The sequence below is a fragment of the Mytilus edulis genome, chromosome 1 (assembly GCF_963676685.1).
Source record: "Mytilus edulis chromosome 1, xbMytEdul2.2, whole genome shotgun sequence".
Taxonomy (NCBI): domain Eukaryota; kingdom Metazoa; phylum Mollusca; class Bivalvia; order Mytilida; family Mytilidae; genus Mytilus; species Mytilus edulis.
Genome location: NC_092344.1, coordinates 4,862,111 through 4,882,525, shown reverse-complemented (window position 1 = coordinate 4,882,525; position 20,415 = coordinate 4,862,111). Strand labels below are relative to the sequence as shown.

Below are 20,415 nucleotides of genomic sequence, written 5' to 3'. Positions count from 1 at the left end.
CTGTTCTAACCAGCAGACCATGAAAAGGGACCCTGTTCTCACCAGCAGGGCATCAAAGTGACCCTGTTTTGCGGCACACTCATTCCACTAAAAATATAGGAAGTAACCCCTCAGGGAGAACATGCCGCTGGAACAGGTCACCTTTTCGAGCTCTTAAATATGTGAATAGGTTAATAAAGTTCCCATTAACTTCTTTGTCTGTCATCTTTCTCGGCGTTTCCAGTTGTTTTTATCAACCAATTTTTCTCTTTTTGCCATTTGGTATTCCACTGGTACATTACAGACCATTACACACCACATTACACCAAAACGATATGGGAAAAGGTTACATTTTTACCTACGCAATATATGAAAGATATACATTTTAAAAATCTAAATTATATGAAAAGGTTGGGATATCAGAAGCCCAGCAGCACCCCTATCAATTAAGTATTGAAGGTCAACCATAAAGCCTTCAACAAGCATGCTGATAACTTTGATTTTAATAACATCAACAGAACAAAAGACATACAGAGGTCAACAATACAGCCTTCAACACACGTGCTAATAACTTTGATTTTAATTTCTTCATATATCAATACTGTTCAATGCATGTATACAAATAAAATATTTTAATCCTGTTAATGAATTTTCAAAAAGGTACAAAACAGGCAGATTTCTTTTTCCTTTCTATGAAATATAAAAGTTATCAATTCATTTTTGTGCCTTATTATACAGTCTCTTCTTTAACAAACTCATTCTGTGTGATGAGAAATGTCTATCAGGGGATTATATTTCTATATAATTCATTTAGTGAGGTTTGTTCAGCTCTCCGTCTGCCTACTCATCAATTGTAGTACAATGGCCATGTTATGTGTCAGGGTTATCTCCTCCTCTTTGTAGCTGGAGTATCAGGTGTACTGGCAGGACTTGGTTGTGAAGAGGGAGTGTGTCTTGTTCTCTTCCTCTTTGGAGAGTTCTCGGGTGTGTTTGCATGTACAACATTACTAGTATGTTTATTTTCAAAATGTTTACTTTCTGATTTATCTGTTTTACTTGTCTTCTGAGCTAAAATGATGAAGTAAACATACATTACAAAAATCAATGATTTTAAATAGTGGCATTGTATTAACATCTACCAATTATTTATAAACATCCACAAAATTTATTTAATAACTAGAAGAAGTTTTTTTTGAGTCCAAATGTCTGTAAATAATAAAAACATCTTCAACTAATAAAAACCAATATTAATACTACAGTCAGTGGCTGAATGAATCTGAATGACTAATAAAGACTATTACAATGTCCTCTGCTATGTGGACAGTGGCAAAAATTGGATGTCTAATTCTCATGTAACTTCATCAATACTTTCACATTTATATAGTATATATTTTAAGCACTATTTTGTCATTCAGATGATATTTCTTGATTTGATAATCTTGAAGAATTTTTTGTCCATTTTTAATAACATTCCATGACAGGTTGATAAAGTTGTTTAAGTTTTAAAATGTTGATCCAACTGTAGGTCCATTTTTTAGTAGAATGTGAAAAATGAAATAAAACATTTGAATTTTACTGTCTTTTGTCAATTTGATAAACTCAAACAATAAAAACTGGCCACCATGAAATAGCCTAAATACGGTGCTTAAAAGTGGTGTTAAAACACCAAAAATCACAAATCAAATCAATTTGATGAAACAAAAAAAACTTCAGTTTCAAAACATTCCATGAAGTTTTGACAAAGTTACAGATGTTTAAAAAAACCTCTTTATTATATATAAACACAACTATCATTTACCGTACTATTATAGGTTTACTGTGTCTTTCTTCTAGACAAATTTTGCAGGCCTGACAAATGTCAAAGATTTTATACTGTATGTCAAGTAATAAACAGCCTTTAAGCTTTCTTTATTTCAGCTGTATAATAATTGTCTACATAATTTTGAAATAATCTATGACAATAGAAGTTTAGGACAACATTGTCTTGTATCCTGCTATATTGGTTCATAGGAATATACATGTTTACAATACATCAAAATTTCCTCCTCAACTTAACATTCTACAAGAATATACATACAGCTAATACTGTGTGTTTCTTTTTCTGTCTTCTGTTCAGTTTTATTGTCATCATTTTTCGTCGGACTTCTAGGGAAAGCTTTATGTAAGAATTCTTTGTAGTCATCTTCAGGTAAGGAGAAGTCAGTTTCTTTGTTAGGAAAGGGCAGTATTTCAGATTCATTCTGGAAAAAAAACATATCTTTTAGGTTATTGCATTTATATTTAGACTGTAACTTGTGATAATTTTTCCCCCTAGCAAAAGACAATAGTGAACATGTTGTAATGACCTACCTGCTTTACTGATAATGTCTACTCATAATACCTGAATGTTAACGTGGTTTAAATAAGTTTCCAGTACATGTATTTACATTAATTACTGTAAATTCATTATTTATTTAGGGGTACTAATTTTGGTGCATTTCTGTGATAACAGTAAGGCAAAATAATGAGAGCTAATCAAAATATATATTTTTTAAGCTTGTATGCAGAATTGATAAAAAATAATGTTTCCTCTCCCATAAAAAATGTGTGTACCGGTACACATGCATGACATGGAAATAAATGAAGCCACATATAAGATAAAGCATTTGTAGAAATGATCATGAACGTGTAAAGAGGGCAAATTACAAATCTATCTTTTTGTGAAAGGTATATTTGTCATGAATCTTGGTTTCCATTTTCCTTGTTTTCTAGAGTAGTCTTTGTAGATAAGTAATAGAATAAGAGCATTGTAGATAAATAATAGAATAAGAGCATTGTAGATAAATAATAGAATAAGAGTATTTACCAAAGCATGTAGATCATACATAACACCAAGATGTTTCCATATCTGTCCAGCTGTTATTTTTTTCTGGCTGATGTTGTTCAGTTTTTCATGTATAAGAGCTAACTGAAAGTATCTATTGACCCCTAAAAAAAGAATATTTGTCATAATATTAGAATATCAATCATCTCTCTTATTGGTATACAAAACATTGATGTTAATTATGCTTTCTTGAACATAATGAACATCATGAACATGTTGAAGTAAGGTCATTAAAATTTTTTGCATTCAATTAAATTTACCAAATTCAATGAAAATTTCAAATTACTGGCCGGCATGGTAATTGTATATTTTAGTAAGCACATACATGTACATGTATATACTTAGTAAAATAATCACCTAGTCCATGACTGAATTGAACATAATATAAATAACACTTAGCTTAGCCTTAGAGGGTGACTGTCCTAAAAGGTTTAGCTAGCTATAAAACCAGGTTCAATCCACCATTTTCCTAATACAAAATGCATGTAGTGTACCAAGTCAGGAATATGACAGTTGTAATCCATTGGTTTGATGTGTTTGAGCTTTTTCTTTTGCCATTTGATAAGAGACTTTCCTGTTTTAATTTCCTCGGAGTTCAGTATTTGTGTGATTTCACTTTTTTTAAACGATATTTTAGGGGACCATTGACATAGACTTCAGATAATTTTACAATGGAGGGGATCATACACCTTATCGCTATGTCAGTATTTGTCTGTGATTACTGAACATGTATCACAAAGGATCCTATAAAATGTTGACGTCTTAATAGAAAATATCTGACACCACAATGGAAAAGTGATTGTTGTATGATGTCAAAAGTTCAAGCCGGACAGATTCTCAGGGTTAAGCAGGGACAGATTTCCAAATACTAAAATAGTGACAAGCCACAAGGTGAATTATATGGGGGCTGGACATAATTTAACGAAGGCGGTGCACCATGATAAAACATTCCCTGGAGATCCCTGAATTTTACACTATTTGGACTTGACATTATTTTTTTTTTTTGGTACTGCTATAATTAACCTATATTAAACTTATATATAAGGGGAGATAAGTTCTCTCAGTTTTCAAAATCAGTGATTTTTTCCTATATTCGGTGCTTGTTACGCTAGTTGCTGTTGCGTATTAAATCTAAATTGATTTTTGTTCATTCAAAATTATTACCAACTGGTTTGTGTCCTCTCATGGCATGTAATAAATTAACTTCCAAATCTACACCCCAGACAAGGTTCTCAGTGTCCACCATTTTTAAATTATACTGGTTCTTCATTAATAATCTTCCTTGCTCATCGTTATAATTTATTTTAAATCAGTCTTTTCGTAGTTTCGTAATTAATATCGCCAATATGTTATTAAAATTATTAGTACATCACCTTTAAATTGGGTTGATAATATTTTTTCTATATAATCTATACATGGATATATTAAAAAATTATACGCTTAAAACATATTTTATAACTCTGCTTGTTTCCATGTGGGAAATTTCAAAACTACTTTTGCTTTGATACACTTTACGTAAAGAACGATGTTTGAATGAAAATGTGTTGATTTTTTTGTTTTATTCAAAGTTAATGTTCTTTTGTTTATTTAACAATGTACGAAGAGGAGAACTGGGATGACGAAATAGCTGGTTTGCCTCCCAAATCTATGCCACAACCTCCTGTGGCTAGACAAGAATGGAGACCATCATCTTCATCTTTTTCAAGGGAACAAAAATCAAACACAGTATGCACTTGTAATCATCAAACTATACTCCTAACTAATAAATACTTACTCCAAAGTGCATCCCTTATAATGATACTTCTCCTTTATTTATCACACTTTCTAGATTTGCAGGTACATGTATATTGACTTACTGATCCTCTCATAATGTGACTTTAATTGCCTAGAGATAAGTCTCAGTTGGCGTTGATTAAGGGGACTGAACATTGTCTTCTGCTATGAGACAGCTGTGCATTTTTTCAAGTAGTTTCTACTTCAATCATCAATTTTTATGCCTGTTGGTACAAATTCTTACTGATCAGTAGCAGACGATAAATCATTCATGTACTGGTTCAGATAGCATAGACTTACAAAATCATGCATTTCCCCATACATTTCTTGCTACCAGTTAGTTTAAAACAAAATTGTTATGTTAAACTTAAATTACTCTACATTAAAACGATGTAATATTCCTTAATCATGTTAAAAAAATGAAGTTTTCTTTAATACATGTACTTCTAAAAATGTATGTGAAAAAATATACAAATATCATCTTTTATAAAACAGTTATGATCATCAATTAAAACACATAATTTTATCCAATTTTGAATTAAATGAATAATCTGACAAATGCATTCCTCTCTCAAATGTTTCTGCTATTTTTATGATGGTCAATGAAAGATTAAACAAAAGACGATAATAACATTTGTAAATTTGTTGATGAGTAATTGTATTCACAAACTTTTTGAAAAGTTTGCTTAAGTTAAAGATGGTCTATAAGCATGATAAATGATCTTGTTATTACACTTGATAACTGAAGTTCCTGCCACAATCCTATTTCCTACAAGTTGCGGCAGTAACAGTTTAAAACGTAAATTGATTATTTTTGATCAAAATGAAAGAAATATTAAAATTTAGGATCATTTCTTTTTTGTTTGTTTCAAGGAGTGTTTGAAATTGAAAGTCAATTTATAAATAACTTGTTTTTCTCATCACTTTGTGTCCGTCGTCGTCGTTAACGTTTTACAAAAATCTTCTTCTCTGAAACTACTCGGCCAAATTTAACCAAACTTGTCCACAATCATCATTAGGGTATCTTGTTTTAAAAATGTGTCCGATGACCCTGCCCATAAACCAAGATGGCCGACATGGCTAAAAATAGTACATAGGGTAAAATGCAGTTTTTGGCTCATACATGAAACAAAAGCATTTAGAACAAATCTGCTGTAAAAAAAATTCTTCATTAGGTCAAGATCTATCTGCTCTGAAATTTTCAGACCAATCGGGCAACTTGTTGTTTGGTTGCTGCCCCTGAATTGGTAATTTTAAGAAAATTTTCAGCTTTTGGTTATTATCTTGAATACTATTATAGATAGAGATAAACGGTTAACAGCAATAATGTAAAGGAAAGTAAGAGCTACAAATATTCAAATTGACCAAAGTGGTCAATCGACCCCTTAAGGAGTTGTTGCCCTTAATAGTCAAATTTTTTAAAATTTTCAGAAATTTTCAGAATTTTTGTAAATTTTTACGAAATATTTTCTACTGTCACTTCTGGGCCAAGTTCATTATAGGTAGAGATAATTGTAAGCAGCAAGATCTACAAACGTATTACCAACACCAAAACACAACTTTGTCATTAATTCTTCTGTGTCTTTTGTTTAATATGCACTTAGACCAAGGTGAGCGACACAGGCTCTTTAGAACCTCTTGTTTATGTTCAATTTTTCTGTGTCCACAATTATAATCTAAAAGACAGGATTATCATATCAGATTTAAAATTCATTCAAAGTGTAAAAGATGATCGAGGCTTATATTTTTAATGATGTAACCTTTAACAGACATATAGTTTTTTGGCCTAAGTATCAGATATTGAAAGAGAGAAATTTGAGGTTTCATTTTTCAAATACTTTTTCATCACTCCCCAAAACTGACTGTTTTTAAAAAGCCAAAAATTTGTTATCTTTGAAGTGTTGTGTTGGCAGACCAGGTAGAATTTCATTCCATCAAGGTTAATTCAAATTTGTGTACCACACAATGCATCCTATATACATGTATATTTGATTTAATATCAGTTTCTCTTCTAACCTCATTGACTGTCAAAAGTAGAATTTTATAGGAATATCTCAATTAGTGTAATATGCAACTAGTCAGTTGTTAAAGATTAAAGAGTCAGATGTCTAATTTTCAATTTAAATAAGCATCATCATGATCATTTTTGTGGTAATTTTGAATGACCTTGAATATTACTATGTTGTTAGAATTGTTCATTCTCATTTGTATGTTAATTTTTGTTGTACAAGGTAAAATCACACGACCACATTATATTTCCAGAAGTCAAAAATTTTAATATTTGACTCCTGGTTATTGATAGAATTGAAATGTTCATTTAGGGGTCTCAAATATTTACCAAGAAAATCAAAATAAATAGAGACATGATAAATGAAAAAGAGCAAGTTAAGCTTTTGAAGTATGAGAAAATTGAATAAATTAATTGTATGATGTAAATCCTCAATATCTTGTAAAAAGTTACATATATTTACCTTGTACACTAACACCTTGTTTTGTTGACAACTGTTCAAGTTACTTAATGCTTTGTTCTCTGATGGTTATTTCAGAAATACATACACAGGGGTCAGGAGGCACTGAAATGAAATGTTGTTTAATGAAAGTCTAGTAGGATGTGTTTTACTGTGAAACTACTTTTGTTCGTGGGCCAGGGATACCATGGTTTTTTCGTTATTGGGTTAAACCATGAATTCAAATTCCCAATGAACAATGATGAAATGTGAACTATGTTCTAAGAAAATTTTGAAAATCCAGAAATTCAATACCCACAAACAAAAGTACTTTTACAGTATTTGATAAATCAGCAGAAATTAAAGTGCAAAATGTGACCTGTCCTGACCCCAATTTATTTATTTCTGGAATAGCTTTATCATGTTTAATTATTCAGTTATACATTGTACATGTTGTATGTTACTTATATTGTTTATAAGTTTTAAATACAAACAAAAACTTTTTTTTTTAATATCATGAAAAGGATAAAAGCTTAAATATGTTAAATGCATTGTTTCTAATATCTTAATATTTTTCATTAATATGCATCTTAAAGAAAATACTGTTTTGTCCTTTTCACATGTCTAACATTGTCTAACAACAGCTTTCTTTGTGACCATATTTTGTATTAATTTTCTACCTGGACATTTATTTAGATGAATTAAATAAAAGAAATAAAAGGATAACAAGTAAAGAACAAATATTATCATGAATTTAGAATATCAAGATGTTGTCACATGTAAAAAAAAAATTGTTGGTTTTTACAGCCTAGAATGAATACTGACACTACTTGGATGGGAAAGTCTAGAGGAAGACGATTTTCTTCCAATGCTGATCAAGACAACAATTGGAGAAATAGAGACACAAACTCTTCCAGTGGTAGAGGAGGCGGGATGGGCTTTGGTAGAGGAGATAATTCAAACAGAGGTTTTGGTAGTAGTAATGATAGTGGACCGAGGTCATTTGGCCAAAATGAAGATCAAAATGGCCAGAGTGATTCTCCCACTATACGTGTAGATTCATCTAAGATTGGAAGAGTTATTGGTAAATACAATTCTAAATGAATGTTTTCTTTAATCAAATTTCGAATGTAAAAATTGTTGGTAGCCTTAAATTAACTTCTTTTCCTTGAAGTTAATCTTTTTTCTTATACAGGAAAAGGTGGTTCAAAGATCAGGGAATTACAGGATGAAACTGGGGTGACAATCAATGTAAGTTTACTTGTTAATACTGAAATCATCATTGGCAAACTGAGACTACACTTAAAATATAAACACTGACCTAACATTAAATGCTGTAGAGAGTTATTTGGTTGTTCATCTTCCAACTCTCAACTGTGTTCTTTCAAATTTTAAAACTTTGCACAGTGATTGAACAAATGTTGAAGATGTGCTTTGTTTAGTAAGGTCAGTTTGATTATTTTTTTGTCGTTTGAAACATCCGTAACTCATTAAACTCATCATAGATACCAGGATTAAATTTTATATTTAGGCCAGACACGCAATTCGTCTACAAAAGACTCATCAGTGACGCTTGAATCCAAAAAAGTTATAAGGCCAAATAAAGTACGAAGTTGAAGAGCATTGAGCACCAAAGTTCCTAAAGGGTTTTGCCAAATACAGCTAAGGTAACCTATTCCTGAGGTACAAAAGCCTTAGTATACAGTTTCCTTCCATGATTATGAGAGAGGTCAACCTTACACATGTTCAAATCTTGCCATAATGAGTTTTCTGGCTAAGTGCTATATCTTTAAAAATTCTTTGTAATTAAAAAAAAAAATTGGAGTATTTATGTATCGAGAGGAAAAGTGAAAGATTTTTGATCAGTGGTCATTCTTTACAGATAAGTAAAGATGATGATGGTAGTGGTCAAAAGGAAATACAGTTAGAGGGTTCACCTGATGCTGTAGCAAAGGCCAAAGAAATGATAAAGGAGCTGACACAAGATGACGGTGGGGGTTTTGGACGGAGAGAAGATTCAAACAGAGGCTTTGGAGGAAGAGACAATTCAAATAGAGGTTTTGGAGGAAGAAATGATAGCGGACAAAGTGATTCTTTCACTATACGTGTAGATTCATCTAAGATTGGAAGAGTTATTGGTAAATAGACATTGGCATTCATACCACATCGTCCTATAGCTACGAAAATAAATACAATCCTTATTCTAATGGTTTTATTTGTAACGATAATTTTCTTTTCTTTACAAGTAGATAAATACTTATTGATATATTAGTATAACCTTGTTTTGGGAATATAAAAAATCTTGGTCATGTTGGTAGCCTAAAATAAACTTCATTTCCTTGAAGTTCATCTTTAGCCATCACTTGGCTTCTGTCATGGTCCGTCTGGTGTAAACTATTTCAAACATCTTCTTATCTAAAACTACAGAGCCAATTCCAACCAAACTTCAGCTGAACGATCCTTATGGTATCTAGAATAAAGTTGGTGTTTTATTTTCTGTTTCGTCAAAAAACATGGCAGCCATGGCTAAAAATAGAACATAGGGGTAAAATGCAGATTTTGGCTTGTATTTCAAAAACCAAAGCAGTTAGAGCAAATCTGACAAGGGGTTTAAGTGTTCATAAGGTAAAGCTCTAACAGCCCTGATATTTTCAGATGAATCTAATAACCCATTGTTGCTGCCACTAAATTGGTAATTTTAAGGAAAAAACAATCTACGATGAAATTGGACACTTAAACTCTTAAACGAAAGATAAATGCCAAAAAATCAAGGTGAGCGATTCAGGCTCTTGAGAGCCTCTTGCTTCTTTTACAGGAAAAGGTGGCTCAAAGATCAGGGAATTACAGGATGAAACTGGTGCTAAAATCAATGTAAGTTTACATGTTAATACTGAAATGATAATTGACTGAGCTGAGACTACACTTAAAATATAAGTTATTATTATTGTGGGTCTCATTGGGGTCTAAGCGTGACACAGGATTGCCGATTATTTTTGTAAGTCAAATTATTGTGCTGTGAACAAGGTTGGCAAAAAAGCGGTCAATACTAGTATTGACCATGCCAGTGGTCAATACCGGTATTTACCTGGAAATACTGGCAAATACTGGGAAATACCGGCAAATACTGGTCGATTGAAATTTTTAGTGGTCATTACTATAAAAACCACTATCTACTTGATCAATTATAATTACAATTAATAATTAATTTATATAGAAAATATTCAAATCATTTTTAATGCTTTCATTTCTAATTCTATTGTAAATTCAAACAGGGATCTACATGATTGATTAATGTGTACATAATATTATAGTAAAAGATAAAAACTTTTTGTCCCTGCTTCAAATTTCCATTTCCAGCATGAAGAAGATTTTTATCTCACAGTTAAATAGCTATCAACAGGAAATAATTTATTGTTTATTGGAGTCTTCATATATCAATTTTATTACTTTCAACCCATGTACTGTCAACTTTTATTGGAGGCTGTTGTTTTAGTAATTAAATTTTCACACATAGCAATGCCAGGTGATAGGTAAAAAGACCCATGTAACTTCATTTACCTGTAGTTTTATTTACCTTTAATTTTAATTACCTGTAAAATCATAATTTTGAATAAAAATATATTGATTTAAACATGTTGAAATCAAATATAAATTTGTATATCTTAAGTACAATGAAGTATGCAATATCATTATTCATAAAAACTAAATTTTAAATCAGTAAGAATAAGTTTTATGTAAATGATTATGAATAAAACATATCAAATTCATTAATTTTATAAGCCGACACATTATATTTGACTTTTTATCAAGATTTTACTTCAATTAATAGTAGAAACAACCATGAAAATTTCAATTGACCAGTATTTGCCAGTATTGACCACTTGGGGAGTATTGTCCGGGGCGGTAAATACCGGTAAATACCACTGGTAAATACCGGGGGTGGTATTTACCGCCCAACCTTGGCTGTGAAAACAGGAAATGAAGTCTATCTAGACATGGAAAATTATAAAAAAAAAACGAGAATTACTTACCTTCATAGTGTAAGTGAGATGCAGAAATATGACAAAATAGTAAGATCAGAACCCCCACACAGTGATCTGGAAGGATTTTTGGGATACGATTGCTGTCAAGCAATCTGTAGACTTTTACCATTGACCCTATGATACACTCCCTCACGTCATTCGTTTTATTCTAAACATTCAGCAACATCTCAGATTCTTATGATTGTCTTGCTTTAAAAGGTAAAAACAAGCAAAACAATTGAACATAAACAACTTTCCTGTAATGTTTTACTCATAATCTTCATGTGTGATATTTTCCTTGACTTATATGCGTGTTTTTAACAATACGGAAAATCAGAATTAAACAGTATTTATATTTAGTGTTTTTATAAATTTAGAAACACGTCAGAGGGAATTCCCAAATTTTGATAACTTGCGAGAGTTCTCTGAAAGCCGATCGATAATTCCATTTCTGTCACAAGAACTGAAGTGGAGTATTTCTATATTTTACCGTTATGAAACTGATATTTGATACTGTACTCTCATAAAGAAATGGAGAACCATTCATCATATCATTTAATAAACGTTCTTGTTCCAAATCGCAAGTCGCGGTTTGTTTATGTATTGATGCCCATGCGTGGTCTCACTAATTAGAGACAAAAAGAATTGTAGAGACAAAAAGCGTCAAGAAACGACAAGAAGAATAATATTAGCAACAAGAAACTATTTAGCGACAAGAAAACATTTTTTTATTTATATTTATACTTATTCGAAATAAATATTAAAAAGATATGCAAAAGAAAACAATTTCAATGACAGGAAAATTAATTTTGATAGGGAAAAAAATTAAACTTGTAAATCTAATTCAGTTGCTACATTTATTTACATGATATTTTATATAAGGTATCACAGGAAGTATTACCTTTACCCTGTCGTTTTATTGTATTACTTTTACTTGTGTTTTAGAACAATAATATATTTTGATTTTTATTTGTTTTTAAAACTATTTTTGTACAATATATAATTAACTTGCAAAATGCATTATTTGTGCATAATTGTCCAGAAAATACATACACAAATTGTGAAATACAAATTAAGAACTGAAATCAAACAAGAGGAAAACATAACTAAAACGTGAATATTTTTCATCATTTTATTTAGTGTATTGTCTCATTTAACGATATTTATCATGTTTATGCATATAGATTGAAGATTAAAGGAAACTGATGACAATCTTGAGTTTTCAACAGTCAGGTGTTCACTATTCGGTACAATAATTGTATATTCTGGTGCATGTAATAGATGAAGGTGTTAATGGATGTTATTGTAGCAATTAAACAAAGGACACGCACCTAGTTAATCTCATTTGATGCTCTGAATTGTGTATTACCTTAGAGTGAAGCCACAGCTAATGTTGGTCTTATCAGGAAAAATTAATTGTACAGTTAGGAAGGAAATAATATTTCATGTTTTTTTTTTTATTAAATCCTTCAAAAGGAAGGTGACAAATCTTTGTTTTTATTTTCATTTTATAGCGTTTACATTTCCTTTGCTCTTACACATGTTTAATTTCTTCATATAAAAAGTACACAATCTCTTCCTCGAATTTTTTTTATTTCTTCATCTTTCAATATAATCCTAAAAAATTATTTTGATGTATGTGATAACAAAATGTATTCTTGTCGCTAAATAGCTTCTTGTTGCTTTTTGTCACTAATTTTTTTTCTTCTTGTCGCTTTGTGACGATTTTTGTCGCTAATTAGTGAAACCCCACATGCGTGTAGTTTTCCTGATTTCAAGGGGTATCAGATTGAGTGATTCCCCGCTTCATTGATTAATTTGAAACTCATGGGATTCTTTCTATGTCTGTCTGCATATGGAGGGCTATTGTTGTTGCACAATTTTAAATCATATGCATAATTTAAATTAAAATAAATGTTTCATCGTAAAAATTTCCTATAACACCCCTTCAGCAGAAATGGAATCTTCCATATTATCGTTTCGAGTTGTCTCCCTTTTCGAAGTATTGGTCAAGAAGAATTAACTCGTTAATGCCGATAAACGTCATATTATATTAAGAACGATCTCAATGTAAACAGAGGAGTGTGTACGGAAAGGAGTCATGCCATCTGACCCAAAGGAACTTCAATAACTAAAGAGTAAGAAATGGGGTTCCTCCTAAACTGGTCCGCCGTTCTATATATAGCTTCGCACCGAAGGTCAGTGTAACGATAAGTGAACACAACAGGGGTCCAGTTTAGGGTTCCTCCTAGAATTACGGTGATAAGATACGGAAGCAAGTTAACTCGTACCGCGGCATTGGAACCAAAAAAGTTAACTTGTACTACTGGGAAGTCGTACCATTCAGAAAAATATATGGGTTTCTGTTTGTAAACTTAATAGAAATAAAAAAAAGTTGAATTACTTGAATTTTACACAGGAGTTAAATGAAAACTTAGACAAAAATAAAGAATGTGTTAAAGCATTAATGTTTTAACTGATCTTTCAAACTAGAACATAGGCGGATCCAGCGCCCCCCCCCCCCCCCTTTTTCGTGGAAAAAATTGGTTGATTATAAAGGGAATCATTGAAGCATGACTGGAGCGAGCCCCTCTTTGGTCAGTCAGCAGGCTCCCCCTTAGGAAAAGTTCTGGATCCGCCACTGTAGAACTTAATCCAGAGGAAAGTTAAAACATTGCTTTAACTGTACTTTATTAAAATTGAACATGTTGAATATATATATATATCCAATTTAAGTTAATTAAAGCTGTAATCCATGATCACAAATTGAATGCTATGTTTACAATTGTTGAAAGCCATGTGCTTTTTTTGTGGGGAAAATGCGGACCCCCTTAACAGGAATCAGTTACATTTCATTGTTATTTATAGACTAAAAATAATTTTGGCAATCATTTTGACTAACTGCTAAGATTTAATTATTCATGAAAAATTTTCTTCGGGTGAAACTGTTAATACTTTAATTATCTACATCTGCCACAGTATTTTCTATCCAATATACAAGGAACATTAGCTACAAATTGGTCATTGTACTTTCAAATTATATACATTTTACAGACTTAAGAGGTATTGGGTGAAAGTAACGTATATTATGTATATTCATCATTTAACACCATTTGAATGCATTTAAATAAGTTGGTACGAGTTAGCAATGGTACGAGTTTGCATTGGTACAAGTTTTTTTTAGTGGTACGAGTTTACAATGGTACAGGATAACTATAATTCGATAAAACACAATAAGTACATGGCTCATACACTTGTAACGGGGATTGGCTATTCTTTAAGTTGAGTGACTATTCAGATTGTTACATTTTGCATGTGCAGTTGAATTAGTTTAGAGATTAATACTATCCAGCTGTACCAGGGTTACTGGCCAAAAATGCTTGAGACTCCCGCATGTTCATATTATTTTGCGGCAGTATTCTTGGATCTATTTTTTTCCTCTTTGATCTTTTCAATTTTGGCCAAATCTCATGCATTTGTTTAATGAAAATTTGGCAGAACTGCTATACATGTGTCAATGAAAACTATGGCAATCGTATCCCTCAGAGCATTCTGCTCTTTGATTTCTCTATGAGCCCAGGGCCCCTCACAATTAAATTCAAGGGGCCATTTTAAAAAATAATGGGCCATGTTGTCAAATGAATGGGCCATTTGAATTGACTACAGTGAAAAAAAATAGAAAGTGTATATCTCGGCAAAGAGATGGTGGTACTTACCTTTATGATTCTAAATAATATCATGGATATTGTGCCTGTGATTTTGTTATTTCAATTTCAAAGAATGTAAAATAACTTCTTCCAAACCAGACAATATTTAAGATAACCTTTATTTACAATGTTTCTACTGGTACTGTTATCTTGTTCATGTTCATGGTTTTTTTTACATTAAATTTGGGTCTTCGTCCATACCATACTTATTCCCGACGTTCCGTATTAGAGGACATTTCTGGTATTTCCTCTGCACTTCTTGAATTATAATTACTTCATTACGATGACAACAATAACAGTAGAGAGTATCATTAATTGATAAAACAAAACAACAAATCGCTGAAGGCATGTTTACAAGATGTCAATACAAGCCAAAGACCAAAAAGTGACAAGGACAGTTAGTCGCCTTTTATGGAGACAAAAACTATATTCATAAAAAGGCTTTGGGGTTTTTCAATCGAAATAATAGCAAGCTGAACTAACTTAAAATATAATAATTAGAGACAAATCTCGTCTGTACTAGCCTGATTTCACAAATTTAAAGTTGTAAAAAATCATATCATGAATGATGGTTCATTACGTTTTTTTGGGTAATCAGTAACACCCAATGGTTCTATTATTTCTATAGGAAAACACCCGAGACGTCCCAAAAATATATAGGTGCTCCTATCATTGGAGGAACATTACACAGTTGTGTACACACACATGGCGGGACGGAACACGATCGGAAATCCATTTGACAATAACTAAACGTATCGAAACGAAGTGAAAAATATCGTGCGCCACGTGGGCGCTTACATAAGTCACTCTATGCGCCATTTCTGGTCGATATGCCTATAGGCGCAGGGCGCACGTCCTTCCCGATCACTGCCCACATGAGACCCCCTTTATTGTCATTTTATGCTGTAAAGAATGTATGGTTTTTTCAACACCAACTTAACAGTTTCCTTAGGTAGCAAAACAGTTTCCTTAGGTAGCAAAACACAGAAGTTTAGTTTCGCATTATGGCCATGGTGAATTTTTTAAATATGAAAGTTTTTGTACAATAAAATTGATTTTTAGATAGTTGAAGAATAATATAGCCTTCCTAGTGGGTTTATATGAAAATTCAGATTGTTTTTAGCATGTTTTATAGGTCATTTTTCTGTTTGACAGTCCGTATTTTCCTATCCATACCGCCCATACAATGTAGGTCTAGAAATTATTGTAGTGTTTTTCAACAAAGATTTGACGCTCAATCTTTTCAATTCAATTTTATGGAAAAACGAGCAGAAATGCATATGATTTTTTTCCCCCTCTTGATAGATATATATATCTATGGTTTCAGGAAAGGTATCATTCTAATTGATTGAAATTTTCCTTTGGACCAAATTTTTGAGACTTTTGTGACATGTTCACTCCCCTTTTGCAATATTTTGTATTAAATATAAAATACAGATTGTTGCCATGGTTACACCAAAAAGAGATTATATTTTACCAAATTATAACTATTGGAAATTAAATCTATGGAAGATTCTCTTTCCATAAATATACACATGCATAATACAAATATTAAGCTTAATATGTTAGGAAGGAAGGGAAAGAGGGTGTTTATAAATTATGAATGTCAATTTTAAGTTTTTTTCCTAAGTTAACTATGTATTGCTACCTTAAGCATTCTTAAAACTTTGCACAGGTTGAAGATGTGCTGTGTTTAGTAAGGTCAGTTTGAATAATTGCTTTCTCAGGTTTTCCCAAGTGTGGAACTTTTTGTCATTGAAATTGAATGTCTTTGAAGGTCGCTAGTTTGAAACATGTGTAACTTATAGTTTTTCTTCCATCATAATTAAGAAATTGCATCCCTGTTACTTTTTTTTGTTGAGAACAAAGAGGGGTAAACCTATCACATGTACAAATTGTGCCATCAAGGGTTATCTGGCTTCAGTGCTAAAGCTATAGAAATTATTTTTTATCCAAAAGAAAAGTAAAATATTTCTTGATTTGTGGCCATTCTTTATAGATAAGTAAAGATGATGATGGTAGTGGTCAGAAGGAAATACAGTTAGAGGGTTCACCTGATGCTGTAGCAAAGGCCAAAGAAATGATCAACGAGTTAACACAAGATGACGGTGGTGGTTTTGGACGGAGAGATGATTCAAACAGAGGCTTTGGAGGAAGAGAGGATTCAAATAGAGGCTTTGGTAGTGGGGGTGTTTCAAACGGAGGTTTTGGTAGTGGGGGTGATTCAAACAGAGGTTTTGGTAGAAGTAAGGATAGCGGCCAGAGTGATTCTTCCACTTTACGTGTAGATTCATCTAAGATTGGAAGAGTTATTGGTAAGAAGACATTGGCATGCATACCACATCTTCCTATATCTATGAAAATACAATAAATACAATCCTAATTCAAATGGTTTTATGGTAACCATAATTTAGTTTGTCTTCAAAAGTAGATTAATACTCATTGACATATTAATATTATCTTGTTTTTGAATGTAGAAATTCTTGGTAGCCTTAAATAAACTTCATTCCCTTAATAAAGTTTTTTCTTTTACAGGAAAAGGTGGCTCAAAGATCAGAGAATTACAGGATGAAACTGGGGCTACAATCAATGTAAGTTAACATATAACACTGAAATCATCATTGACAAAGCTGAGACTTAGCGATCCTACATTCTGTCGTCTGCTTTGTCGTCGATGGATTCCACAAATACTCACTCTGTGGTTAAAGTTTTTGAAGTTTTAATAACTTTCTTAAACTTTCCTGGATTTCTACCAAACTTTGATAGAAGCTTGTTTATGATCATAAAATAGTATCACAGACTACACGAAATTTGTCGGACTGTTGGACAAATCCGGTTAATAATGGATCGATCTGGTAAAATTTTGTTGAATTCCGGTCTAAATGTATGGTGTTGGTTTTTTTTCATGGATTTTTCTAACATTCTAGCAAAATTCCCAAACGATCTCAAAATTAATTTTCATCTTTATTATTCATGACAGAGATGTTTATTTTGTTCAACCATTCGCTTTATGCAGAAAATCGCCAACAAGTAATGTGTAAATCCGGGTAAAAACATATCTGACTGACAAAAACAACAATGGCTGCCATCATTGGCCAAACCGGAAATGAAGACAACACCGGATCAGATTCAAGGAACGGATAAGCCTTTTTCCGGGTTTGCCGATCAATTACAATGAATAAAATTTTTTTAAATCAAAGCAGGTCACAAAATTCAGCTATGGAATATAAACGCTAGAATTGAAAACCTAAAGATATATGAAAAAGAAAGAAGAAACAGGAAATAATATTTTATACAGAAACTCTAAATTATGCTTAGTTCACAAACATGTCAAAATCCAATAAAATGTGACATTACTTTTCTATATCACTGAAATGCATTCAAGCAATTGTGCACAACTTTCATAACAATATACCCTCTTACACATGATTTTGTTTTTTGCATTTTGGAGAGAAGTAGGGCACAACAAGTCATAAGTTTGTTGTATTTTGTCGGATAATATACATGTACAATTAGATGTAAAAAAAAATTGGTCTGGTAAAATTTCATTCAGTAGGTTGTTTACCAGACCGAATGTCCTGTAAAAATAAGATTCATTCGTGTAGTCTGGTATCCAGAAGTAAATTTTGTAAAAATAGAATTCCTGTTTTTCTGTATTTTACATATAAATGGACTTAGTTTATCTGCCGGGAAACATTACCATGATTACATACTCTCTGTGGGGAAAGTTCTTAAAATTTTAATAACTCTTAAACTATACTGGATTTTTACCAAACTTGGATAGAAGCTTGTTTATTATCATAAGCTAGTATCTAGAAGGAAATTTTGTTAAAATTTTGTACGTTTATCTTTATTTTACTTATAAATGGACTTAGTTTTTCTTTATGTTCACATTACATACAGTCTGCAGTTAAAGTTTTTAAAACATTAGTTTTTCTTCATGTTCACATTACATACAGTCTGCAGTTAAAGTTTTTAAAACATTTATTAAATTCATAAACTATCCTGGATTTTTACCAAACTTGGACAGATTCTTACAATCAAAAGAGTGTATCGAGAGGAATATCTATTAATTTTTTCCCTCCTTTTTGCTGAGCCTGCTATTAACAGCAAAAGTAGGCGAGACACTGGGTTCTGCAGAACCCTTACAAATTTTTGGTATTGAATGTATTAGTTTGAAACATCTGTAGCAAACAGTTCTTCAATGGTAATGGGGGCCTTGATGGCCGAATGGTCTAAGTAGTTACTACTTTAATCGCTAGCCAGTCAACACTGAGGTTGTGAGTTCAAACCCTGATTGTGTTGGTGCACTTGACTCCAATCTTTTAAATTGACTAGGATTGTCATTCTTCCTATCGAAGGTCATGGTTTTCTCTAGTTATAGCTTCCTCCCCCAATAAAAAAACTGGCCACCATGAATATAGAACAAAAGCACTCCTTAAAAGAGGCTTTAAAACAGAAAATCTAATTGATTCTTCCATGATTATGAGGGAGATAAACAATACATATGTTCAAATTTTGCTGTACATAATGAGTTAACTGGCTTTAGTGCTACAACTTTGAAATTTTTCTTTTTATTCAAAAAAAAAAAAAAGCGCACCATTTATGTATTGAGAAAAAAATTAAAAGATTTTTGATTTGTGGTCATTCTTTATAGATAAGTAAAGATGATGATGGAAGTGGTCAGAAGGAAATACAGTTAGAGGGGTCACCTGATGCTGTAGCAAAGGCCAAAGAAATGATCAATGAGTTGACACAAGATGACGGTGGGGGTTTTGGACGGAGAGAAGATTCAAATAGAGGCTTTGGAGGAAGAGAAGATTCAAATAGAGGCTTTGGTAGTGGGGGTGTTTCAAACGGAGGAGGTTTTGGTAGTGGGGGTGATTCAAACAGAGGAGGTTTTGGTAGCAGTAATGATGGCGGCCAGAGTGATTCATCCACTATACGTGTAGATTCATCTAGGATTGGAAGAGTTATTGGTAAAAAGACATTGGCGCATCTTCCTATATCTATGACAATAAATACAATCCTTATTCTAATGGTTTTATTTGTAACCATAATTTAGTTTTTCTTGAAAAGTAGATAAATACTCATGACATATGAATATTTCTTCGTTTTTTAATGTAAAATTTTTTGGTAGCCTTTAATGAACTTCATTTCCTTGGAAGTTATTTTTTTTTTCTTTTACAGGAAAAGGTGGTTCAAAGATCAGAGAATTACAGGATGAAACTGGTGCTAAAATAAATGTAAGTTTACATACTGAAATCATCATTGTCGAGATAAGACTACACTTAAATTATAAAAGACATGTGAGGGGCCTTTTAATGCTGAGTATGCGGTATGGGCTTTGCTCATTGTTGAAGGTCGTACGATGACCTATAGTTGTTAATTTCTGTGTCATTTTGGTCTTTTGTGGAGAGTTTTGTCATTGGCAATCATACCACATTTTCTTTTTTGATATTTCCCACTGAAGGTTTTTTATTGGCATTTACTTTTTAACACGTTGAAAGTTTAGCAGAAAATAATCAGCTTATTGATATTATGGAAAACTTTGTACTGTAAAACAGCTTGGCCAGGATTATAAACAAGATAAAGCTCACTTGAATCATTTACTTAAATATTAA

At 32.0% G+C, this 20,415-nt stretch overlaps 2 protein-coding genes across 6 annotated transcripts in view; one reads left to right on the top strand and one right to left on the bottom strand.

Annotated features, from left to right (window-relative positions):
* Positions 1 to 543: 543 nt before the first annotated feature.
* Positions 544 to 4,158, bottom strand: LOC139510063 (MRG/MORF4L-binding protein-like). Its single transcript, XM_071296292.1, has 4 exons — positions 4,007 to 4,158; positions 2,825 to 2,946; positions 2,057 to 2,219; positions 544 to 1,047 (listed from the first exon to the last, which is right to left on the bottom strand). The coding sequence occupies exons 1-4, from the start codon at positions 4,110 to 4,112 to the stop codon at positions 863 to 865; spliced, it is 576 nt and encodes a 191-aa protein (XP_071152393.1). The 5' UTR covers positions 4,113 to 4,158; the 3' UTR covers positions 544 to 862.
* A 131-nt stretch (positions 4,159 to 4,289) lies between these two features.
* The window catches only part of LOC139509918 (uncharacterized), a 57,844-nt gene continuing 41,718 nt past the window's right edge, over positions 4,290 to 20,415 (top strand). For 2 of the 5 annotated variants that reach the window (XM_071296264.1, XM_071296263.1), the window contains exons 1-9: positions 4,307 to 4,567; positions 7,870 to 8,146; positions 8,258 to 8,313; positions 8,945 to 9,200; positions 9,878 to 9,933; positions 16,791 to 17,106; positions 17,327 to 17,382; positions 19,449 to 19,770; positions 19,982 to 20,037. In XM_071296264.1, the coding sequence (XP_071152365.1) occupies positions 4,436 to 4,567; positions 7,870 to 8,146; positions 8,258 to 8,313; positions 8,945 to 9,200; positions 9,878 to 9,933; positions 16,791 to 17,106; positions 17,327 to 17,382; positions 19,449 to 19,770; positions 19,982 to 20,037 (1,527 nt within the window). In that variant the 5' untranslated portion in view covers positions 4,307 to 4,435. Of the gene's footprint in view, positions 4,568 to 7,869; positions 8,147 to 8,257; positions 8,314 to 8,944; positions 9,201 to 9,877; positions 9,934 to 16,790; positions 17,107 to 17,326; positions 17,383 to 19,448; positions 19,771 to 19,981; positions 20,038 to 20,415 lie in introns of all 5 variants that reach the window. The other 3 variants (XM_071296265.1, XM_071296266.1, XM_071296267.1) reach the window with 3 other exon arrangements.